This window comes from Paroedura picta, chromosome 1 (assembly GCF_049243985.1).
Source record: "Paroedura picta isolate Pp20150507F chromosome 1, Ppicta_v3.0, whole genome shotgun sequence".
Taxonomy (NCBI): Eukaryota; Metazoa; Chordata; class Lepidosauria; order Squamata; family Gekkonidae; genus Paroedura; species Paroedura picta.
Window position 1 is genome coordinate 111,299,902 of NC_135369.1, and position 10,464 is coordinate 111,310,365.

General features: G+C 50.1%; 1 protein-coding gene and 1 long non-coding RNA gene across 3 annotated transcripts; both read left to right on the top strand.

Annotated features, from left to right (window-relative positions):
* Positions 1-1,012: 1,012 nt before the first annotated feature.
* On the top strand, positions 1,013-3,118 carry LOC143841396 (uncharacterized). Its single transcript, XR_013232687.1, has 4 exons — positions 1,013-1,435; positions 1,693-1,748; positions 1,842-2,166; positions 2,638-3,118. It is a non-coding gene; the product is annotated as an uncharacterized LOC143841396 (long non-coding RNA).
* A 173-nt stretch (positions 3,119-3,291) lies between these two features.
* LOC143845079 (uncharacterized) lies at positions 3,292-9,498 on the top strand. Of its 2 annotated transcripts, none has more exons than XM_077353114.1 (4): positions 3,292-3,742; positions 4,333-4,439; positions 4,547-4,681; positions 4,766-9,498. In XM_077353114.1, the coding sequence occupies exon 4, from the start codon at positions 4,804-4,806 to the stop codon at positions 9,379-9,381; it is 4,578 nt and encodes a 1,525-aa protein (XP_077209229.1). In that variant the 5' UTR covers positions 3,292-3,742; positions 4,333-4,439; positions 4,547-4,681; positions 4,766-4,803; the 3' UTR covers positions 9,382-9,498. The 2 variants fall into 2 exon arrangements, with proteins under 2 accessions (XP_077209229.1, XP_077209220.1); XM_077353105.1 differs by having other exon boundaries at positions 4,336-4,439.
* The last annotated feature ends 966 nt before the right edge of the window (positions 9,499-10,464 follow it).

Here is a 10,464-nt window from a genome sequence, read left to right on the forward strand (position 1 = left end):
GTTCCACAGCCTCTGCCATGGGAGGAACACAGTTCTGACACTCCTCCTTTGCAAGGGTCTCATAAAGCCACTCTTGGGGGCTCCCTGAAGTGATTGCCACAATTCCATAACACAGTCGCCTGCTTCTGCAAGTTCACGCCACTCAGCAGCCCTTACAGAGACCTAAAATTCTTCTCCCCTCTTCCACGGTGTCTTTGTGAGTGTGCACTCTGCCTACACCAACCGTTGATAGACCACTTCTCAGACACAGCTTCAATGTCATTTGGCCAGTCAGTCACATGTTGCCTGCAAATGACAATAGGCAGCTTGACACCTTTCATTACAACGCTGCGCTGACTAAGGGCAGGCAGGCACGGAGAGATGACTGTGAAGATCATGTTGTTATGTGCGAAGTCATGTCCGACCCATCGCAACCCCATGGACAACGATCCTCCAGCCCTTCCTGTCCTCCACCATTCCCCGGAGTCCGTTTAAGTTTGCACCTACTGCTTCAGTGACTCCATCCAGCCACCTCATTCTCTGTCGTCCCCTTCTTCTTTTGCCCTCGATTGCTCCCAGCATTAGGCTCTTCTCCAGGGAGTCCTTCCTTCTCATGAGGTGGCCAAAGTATTTGAGTTTCATCTTCAGGATCTGGCCTTCTAAAGAGCAGTTAGGGTTGATCTCCTCTAGGACTGACAGGTTTGTTCGCCTTGCAGTCCAAGGGACTCGCAAGAGTCTTCTCCAGCACCAGAGTTCAAAAGCCTCAATTCTTTGACGCTCGGCCTTCCTTATGGTCCAACTTTCGCAGCCATACATTGCAACTGGGAAGACCATAGCCTTGACTAAACGCACTTTTGTTGGCAGGGTGATGTCTCTGCTTTTTAGGATGCTGTCTAGATTTGCCATAGCTTTCCTCCCCAGGAGCAAGCATCTTTTAATTTCTTTACTGCAGTCCCCATCTGCAGTGATCTTGGAGCCCAGGAAAATAAAATCTGTCACTATCTCCATTTCTTCCCCATCTATTTGCCAGGAATTGAGAGGGCCGGATGCCATGATCTTTGTTTTCTTGATGTTGAGTTTCAAGCCAACTTTTGCACTCTCCTCCTTCACCCGCAGTGAAGATCATAGAATATCTCCATTTCTGTCCAAAAGGAACAGGCGTCTTAGACAACAACATTCCTCCCTAATGAGAAGGGACACACTTCACAACACCAGTTATACCTCTGTTCCTGTATATCTTGATGCATGAGACACACAGAAAGACGGAGAGAAACTCAGGCACAGAGAGAGAGCGTGGGTGGATGGATTTCGCCTGCCACCACACCCCTGCCTGACACTTGCACATAGACCACCACACTACACATCTCCCTCTTACCCTGCTTTCTTTCCTCCACAGACTGAATCGCCTGCTGTCCTCTTTCCTTCATCCCTCTGCACTACTGTCTCGCCCATCTTGGTGAGTACCACTCCCTACTCCCTCTGTAGCCTCCTGCCCAACACACATTTCATGCTCAACACCTGCTCTCTTACGCTCCCCCCCCAAGACCCTTCTATCTTCCTTCCACTGCAGCCTCTATGCCTGCACAAGTTTGACCCTACTACACAGCCATCCTACACTGCTGACTCCAGCACCCTTTTACACATGGCGTCTGACTCCATGAAACTGCATTCTGATCACCATTATCTAATTGCCCCCCTCTTTTTTCTTTCCAGCACTGATACCTCTGCTGCCAACAGAAACTGCCTTCCAGGTTGTGGGGGACATTACTGTAAGTAATACCGGGGTCATCTTGCAGACAAGTCCTTCCTGTGCTTCTTGAGGAGACTGACTTCCTCATACATTCTCCCTTCTCCTTTCACAGAACCACCACTGTCTGCCTGTGACACCACCGTTAGGAACACTACCTGCATCTACAACTACCTCCTTGGACTACGTACCTCAAACCACACATCCTATTTGCTCAACCCGTCCCCATCCCTCCCCTACTCAAACACTCTCCCATCAACCCCAACCTACCACACCTCTTAACACTGACACTTACACTGCACTGCTACAACACTCCCTCTAACACTGCTTTTTTCCCCTCTGCAGACTTACTCCCCTACATTCCTGCTTCACTCCTCCTTCTGAACTGCTGCCTCAACCCTCTGCATTGTGTTGTGCACCTCCTCCAGACACACTCCTTGGTGAGTTTCAATCCTTCCCTATCCCAATCGTACAATCCTTGCCTTCCCTGTTCCTACAGTAACCCCCTCAAACACCTACCCTCCACACTTACGCCTTCCCTCCTCTATACTCAGCTACCCACAGTTTGGTGTAGTAGTTAGGAGTGCAGACTTCTAATCTGGCATTCCAGGTTCTCTTCTGTGCTCCCCCAAATGCAACCAGCTGGGTGATCTTGGCCTTGCCATGAGTCTGATAAAGCTGTTCTGACCGAGCATTGATATCAGCTCTCTCTAAACCTCACCCTCCTCACAGAGTGTCTGTTGTGCGGAGAGGAAAGGGAAGACGACTGTAAGCCGCTTTGAGCCCCCTTCAGCTTGGGAAAAGCAGCATATAAGACCTACATTTCTGTTTCTTCATCTTCTTCCCAGTCTTCTCCTCCTCCTCCTCCCAGACCCCACCTCATGCATCCCCCTTCTGTCTCCATCCCACAGCTCCCTGCGTGCCTGCCAGCCACTCCTGCTACTGTCCAGTCTCCCAACACTCCTGATCCCAGGACTCTTCCAGCTACTCTCTCCCCCTGAAACGGGGTGTCAGCCTCCTCCCAACCCACCGCTTGGTGAGTGCAGCTACCTGCCAGTCCCTGTCCTTACTGAAGCCTTGCCACCTCGATGCTCTGCCTCCCCTTCCTCCTCCCAGACCCCACCTCATGCATCCCCCTTCTGTCTCCATCCCACAGCTCCCTGCGTGCCTGCCAGCCACTCCTGCTACTGTCCAGTCTCCCAACACTCCTGATCCCAGGACTCTTCCAGCTACTCTCTCCCCCTGAAACGGGGTGTCAGCCTCCTCCCAACCCACCGCTTGGTGAGTGCAGCTACCTGCCAGTCCCTGTCCTTACTGAAGCCTTGCCACCTCGATGCTCTGCCTCCCCTTCCTCCTCCCAGACCCCACCTCATGCATCCCCCTTCTGTCTCCATCCCACAGTTCCCTGCGTGCCTGCCAGCCACTCCTGCTACTGTCCAGTCTCCCAACACTCCTGATCCCAGGACTCTTCCAGCTACTCTCTCCCCCTGAAACGGGGTGTCAGCCTCCTCCCAACCCACCGCTTGGTGAGTGCAGCTACCTGCCAGTCCCAGTCCTTACTGAAGCCTTGCCACCTCGATGCTCTGCCTCCCCTTCCTCCTCCCAGACCCCACCTCATGCATCCCCCTTCTGTCTCCATCCCACAGCTCCCTGCGTGCCTGCCAGCCACTCCTGCTACTGTCCAGTCTCCCAACACTCCTGATCCCAGGACTCTTCCAGCTACTCTCTCCCCCTGAAACGGGGTGTCAGCCTCCTCCCAACCCACCGCTTGGTGAGTGCAGCTACCTGCCAGTCCCTGTCCTTACTGAAGCCTTGCCACCTCGATGCTCTGCCTCCCCTTCCTCCTCCCAGACCCCACCTCATGCATCCCCCTTCTGTCTCCATCCCACAGCTCCCTGCGTGCCTGCCAGCCACTCCTGCTACTGTCCAGTCTCCCAACACTCCTGATCCCAGGACTCTTCCAGCTACTCTCTCCCCCTGAAACGGGGTGTCAGCCTCCTCCCAACCCACCGCTTGGTGAGTGCAGCTACCTGCCAGTCCCTGTCATCATTTATGCCTTACCTCCTCTATCTACACCCAGACCCACAACACAACACTTGGTGAGTGCTGCTACCTGCCAATCCCTCTCTTCACTAAAATCTTGCCTCCTCTATACTACACTCCCCTGAAATGGGGGCTCTGCATCCTCACCACTTGGTGAATTCTGCTACCTGTCCATCCTTCTCCTGCCTGATGCCTTCCCTCCTCCCTAAAGGCCCTTCCCTCTCCCCACCCAAACCCTTGCTCTTCATTCCCCCTTTGGCACCCCGTCCACAAATTCGAAGAACTTCAAAGACCCACTTTGCATCTTATCACACCTTCTGCTTCCTGAACCTTTACCTCCTCTCTACAAACCCTTCCCTCTCTCCACCCAAAAAGATTTCCCATGCCCCTTTCATATCCATTCCACAACACCATGCCTGCCTTCCTACAACTCCACCTTCCATACTACCAAACAAAAAACCACACACCTTCTATCCCTCAGCTTACTACTACCTTCCTCTGTGACCAGCACACCTCATCCATCACGTCTCTTACTAATCCATGCTCATTATCTATCCGTTCAGCAGGTTCCAGCACTCCAGCCTCAATATCAGCCTCCTCAACCACTGCTTGCACCTCAACAGGAGACCCTCTGAAACAACAATTCCACCTCCATCACAAACACTCCTTGGTAAGCTATTATGACTTCCCATCCGTCTCCTCCGGAATAAATTGCCTCCTATAGACTACCCAAACACCATCACAAAAGTGACCCAGCCTTTCTCCTTCTGTCTTCAGTCAACAGCTCCCTGTGATCCTGCCTGCGCCCCTACCTACTACACCGCCATCAAATACTCCTCCTTCCTACAGTCTACTTGCGACCTACAACCCTCCTCTGAACACACCCTCTGCAACAACACGACCCTCTGACTGGTAAGTAAACCTACCACACCACCCATTGCCTTCAATTTCCATTCACCCCCTTCAACCACTACAACCCACTCCTCCCTTTCCCAGGCTTTCCGTACCATACATCGGAAAACAAATACCTCGCCATGCCACGGCCAAAATGCCAACACACTCCAGAAGACAGACAGAAATCTCACATGGCTGCAAACCGCAAATACCGCGCATCACGCACTCCACAAAAGACTGCTGAAGCCTATCAAAGACGCAGTGAACGACGAAGACAAACCCGGGCTGCCCGCCAACCATCTCCAGCAACTGCCGCTACACACCAACACAGTACAGAATACTCCACAGACAACAATCCATCCACTTCAATAGACAGTCAAGCAGCTGCACCTCTACTTACTCTCACTCCCACTCTACAAGGACATCTACCTGTAGCTTTCACCATGCCAGGCAACCAGCCAACTTCAGACCCACACTGCTCTGGCAACCTCACTGAAACCTGCCTGTCTTGCCAGGCGAAACACTTCCCTGGAGAGAAACACTCTGGACACCACTACTCAACATGCTGCACTAAGGGGGCTGTTAACCTACCACCCATTCGCACCGCCACGCTCATCAATGACCTGCTAACCAGACAACATGACCACTCCACCAACTTCATGACCAACATTCGATCCCTCAACAGCTCGCTGGCATTTGCATCCATGGGTGCCTCTATTACCCCCCCACCTCACCATGGCCCATACTGCTTCAGGATATGTGGCAATATCTACCACCGAGCCGGTGCACTACATCCAAACACTGGGGAACCTCGCTCATACGCACAGCTCTACATTCTAGATTCCCTACAAGCAGCACATGAACGGCTTCAACGACCTGAGAATGAGTCCTGTAACCCAATCCTTCTACAACAACTAAGCAACTTCATGGCTGAAAACAACCCTTTCGCACAAGCTTGCAAAATGCTCTACGAAGTCGAGCAGGAGTGCATCGTCGAAGCTCACAAAAAACATGCTACACCATCCACTGTCACCATGGCCATCCTTCAAGACAGGGAACATGATCCACGCCGTTACAATGCCCCTTGGTCTAATGAGGTTGCCATCATCTTTGAAGCTGATGACGGATGTCCACCTCTACATCGCGACTTGCTCATCCACTGCCGCAGGCCATCTACTGATCACCCCGCACGTACCGAGCGAATCTCCATTCTCGATCCAAACCTGGAGCCCATGGTCTACCCACTACTTTTCCCCTTAGGAGACCAAAGCTGGGGAATAGATATACCTCTTCAAGAGCGACCTAGAGCAATTGCACATCTCCACCAACAGAGAACACACCCACGCACACGTGTCACTCAGATGCAATACTACCAATACCGTCTTTCCGTCCGAGATACATTTAACCCATTTCTGGCAGCGGGCAAACTAACACAGCAATACATTGTTGATGCCTATGTCAAAACAGAGGCCAACCGTCTCAATTATCTACGCGAGAATCAAAATACACTACGTGTAGAAAATTACCGTGGACTTATGGACCACCTTCAACAAGCCACAGGAAACACTCCCCCACCAGGCACTGCTATCATCTTACCATCCTCTTTCCAGGGCAGTCCAAGAAACATGATGCAAAACTATCAAGATGCCATGGCTATTGTTCGACAGTACAGTAAGCCTGACCTATTCATTACAATGACTTGCAACCCACAATGGCCAGAAATCCAGGACAACCTTCAAGGACAGCCAGCAGAACACAGGCCAGACATTGTCGCCCGTGTGTTCCACCTAAAGCTAACATCACTGCTTCATGACTTGATGCGACGACATATCTTCGGAACCCCAGTTGCTCAAGTGCATGTCGTTGAGTTCCAAAAAAGAGGCCTCCCACATGCCCATCTCCTACTCCTCCTCAAACAACCCTTCAAACCACACACACCAGACATCATTGATCTCATTGTCAGTGCTGAGATCCCAGACCCACAGAAGATGCCTGCTTTATATGCAGCAGTTACAAAACACATGATTCATGGGCCATGTGGCGAACAGTTCAGATACGCTCCCTGTATGAAGGAGGACAAGTGCAGCAAACGTTTCCCCAAATCCTTCGAAAAAGACACACAACCTAACCAGAACGGTTACCCATTATACCGCCGAAGAGACAATGCCAGAACAGCCAACGTCCGTGGAGCGACACTGGATAACAGATGGGTTGTCCCCTACAACCCATATCTACTCCTGCGCTATAATTGCCACATCAATGTTGAGGTTTGTGCCTCTGTGAAGAGTGTTAAATACCTTTTCAAATACATCTACAAAGGCTACGACTGTGCCACTATTCGCCTCACAGAGACCAACCAACGGTATGATGAGATCAAGATGCATGTTGACTCCCGGTATGTCAGCCCACCAGAAGCCATGTGGCGCCTCCTTTCCTACAATCTCCATGCCCAGTCACACAGCATTGTACGTTTACCTGTACACTTGCCTGACTACCAGTCTGTAATTTTTGATCAGCGCACACTTCAGACAAACCCCGCCACTGTGGAAATCAATGCACAGAGAGACACCATGCTGACGGCTTGGTTCCTGCTAAACTCCGAACATGAAGAGGCACGCTCCATCCTCTACATTGACATCCCAAAAACATATACCTTTCAAAAAGACATCCGGAGATGGGTCCCACGCAAACGGCAGGCTACAAACATCATTGGACGTATGTACTCTGTAAACTTCGCCGCAGATACAGAACGCTACTGCTTACGACTCCTCCTCTTACACGTCCCTGGCGCTACAAGCTTTGAAGACATTAGAACTTACAATGGCATTCAATGTGCCTCTTTCCAGGAGGCAGCACTTCAACGTGGCTTGCTACAAGATGACAATGTCTGGGATGCTACAATGGCTGATGCTGCACTATACACCATGCCACACGCTCTCAGAGACCTCTTTGCATACATCCTTATCTACGGGGTAGTCCCAAGACCTCAGCAGCTCTTTGACAACTACAAAACACAACTCTGGGAAGACTATGCCACACAACATGGCCAAGAACATACTGACAACTGCATTACCTGTCTTGCACGCACACTGACCGACATTGAAACCACTTTGCGCATCAATGGATCCTCATGTAGAAAAAAAGGACTCCAACCACCACCAACCAACATCAACACACCACCAGAAGAACACGCACCACAACACTACCACAATCTTGCTACTCAGATGGTTGCAACACTCAATGCTCAGCAACTTGCTGCTTACAACAGCATTCTGGATGCAAGCCAAGACAACACACGCCCACACCGCTGCTACTTCATTGATGGACCAGGAGGCACTGGCAAAACATACCTGTACACAACTCTAATATACACATTCAAAGGACTGGGAGGACATGTCTTGCCTGTCGCTTCCACAGGCATTGCAGCAAACCTACTTCCTGGGGGCAAGACATTCTACAACCAATTCAAACTCCTCCCCCCACTAACAGAGACATCTTCCTCAAATATCTCTCCGAACTCCAGGGATGCCACTGTCATACGTACTGCCACTGCCATTATCTGGGATGAGGCCACCATGGCACCAAGAGCAGCCCTCACTGCCATTGACAGACTACTCCAAGAACTTATGTCTTCAAACAAACCTTTCGGAGGAAAACTGCTCATCTTGGGAGGAGACTTCAGACAAACACTCCCGGTTGTCAAACATGGAAACAGAACAACTACCATTGAGGCCACCATTAAACACCATCCTCTCTGGACCCATTTCAACATTTTCCCCTTGACTGTCAATGTACGTGCCACAGATCCTGCCTTCAGTCAATGGATCCTTCAGATTGGAGACGGGGCACATGACATCACACCACCACTTCCAGAAGACATGATAGAAATCCCACAACACACTGTCACTACACAAGACCTGGCTACAGACATTTTTGGCACACAGTTCACCGCAGAACAAACCTGCACTTTTACAGACAGAGCCATTCTCTGCCCCAAAAACTCCCATGTTGACACCCTCAACGCAAGCATTCTTCGTCGTTTGGAGGGCGATGCGACAACATACTACAGTGTCGACTCCATTGAGGATGAGAATGAAGAGAACTCAGAAATCTTCTTCCCCATTGAATTCCTCAACTCCCTAAACCCAACCGGCATGCCTCTTCACCAGTTAACTCTGAAAACTGGAGCCATCGTGATACTCCTACGAAATCTGAACACTAAGAAAGGCCTATGCAATGGCACCAGACTCATCATTACTGATCTCCGGCCAAACATTCTTCTGGCGCGCATTGCCACTGGATCAGCATCAGGAGACACCGTTTTTATACCACGCATCACATTAGCACCTAAAGACCCAGACTTACCCTTCACTCTCTGCCGATTACAATTTCCTGTAAAACTTGCCTTCGCAATGACCATTAACAAATCTCAGGGACAAACACTCAGCAAAGTTGGCCTCCATCTTGAGGAGCCTGTATTCAGCCATGGACAGCTATACGTTGCAATTTCCCGAGTGCGCCGCTTCCAGGACCTACGCATACACGTGACTCCACAGCCACAGCAAGGCATGCTACTACCAGGCTCAGACCAGATCTTCACCAAAAACATTGTCTTCCCAGAAATCCTCATAAAGACCCCACACAACCAGCCACAGGAACAGCATCCACATCTAAGCTCTCTTGACCTCTCCCCTGACCATCCCACCTCCCCTCACTAACAACCAATCCTGAACAACAAAAGCATAACAATTTCCACACAATATCATTCCTTTACCACTACACTCCTCCATGACACGCAGCAGCAACAAATCATAACCCCTCCTTAATGTCAATAAAGAACTTCTGATTACAAAATGCACTTCAGCCCATTTGTCTTTTTTTCATCATTTATTGTTATTATAATCTATTGCCTCCAAAGTACTTCATTGGTGTCACCAACCAACCCTGTTCTTCTTGGACCTCCACGCACGTCACTCCCGCAAACATGGCTGCATGAAAACACTGCAAAGCAAAACAGAAAATTAAGCAACATCAAACCACCTCCAGATAACCCTACCACCCTCCAACCCAGCCTCTTCACAATATGGCCATACACTACCTTTCAACACCACAGTTTAATCCCTCCTTAACAAAACACTACTGCACATTCCCACCAACTATATCTTCACTTTCCTGAATCTCTCCCATCCACTCTGCCCAAACACCTACAATACCACTTGCAGAAACACTGAGCCACTAACAGCACTCTCAAATCTACACTTTCTAGCGCCCGTTGTATTTAAACGTACAACGGGCTTTAAATCTAGTAGAATCATAAAGCTGGAAGGGGCCATACAGGCCATCTAGTCCAACCCCCTGCTCAATGCAGGATCAGCCCAAAGCATCCTAAAGCATCCAAGAAAAGTGTGTATCCAACCTTTGCTTGAAGATTGCCAGTGAGGGGGAGCTCACCACCTCCTTAGGCAGCCTATTCCACTGCTGAACGACTCTGAATTTTGTTTTCCTGATATCTAGCCTATATCATTGTACTTGTAGTTTAAACCCATTACTGGTGTCCTTTCCTCTGCAGCCAATGGGAACAGCATCCTGCCCTCCTCCAAATGACCACCTTTCAAATACTTAAAGAGGGCTATCATGTCCCCTCTCAACCTCCTTTTCTCCAGGCTGAACATTCCCAAGTCCCTCAACCTATCTTCATAGGGCTTGGTCCCTTGGCCCCAGATCATCCTCGTCGCTCTCCTCTATACCCTTTCAATTCAAGACAGCCTTTCTCAACTTTGTTTGTTTGTTTGTTTGTTTAT

Coding starts and splice junctions, on each gene's coding strand:
- LOC143845079 (XM_077353114.1), top strand. CDS start 4,804: ATGCCACGGCCAAAATGCCAACACACTCCAGAAGACAGACAGAAATCT.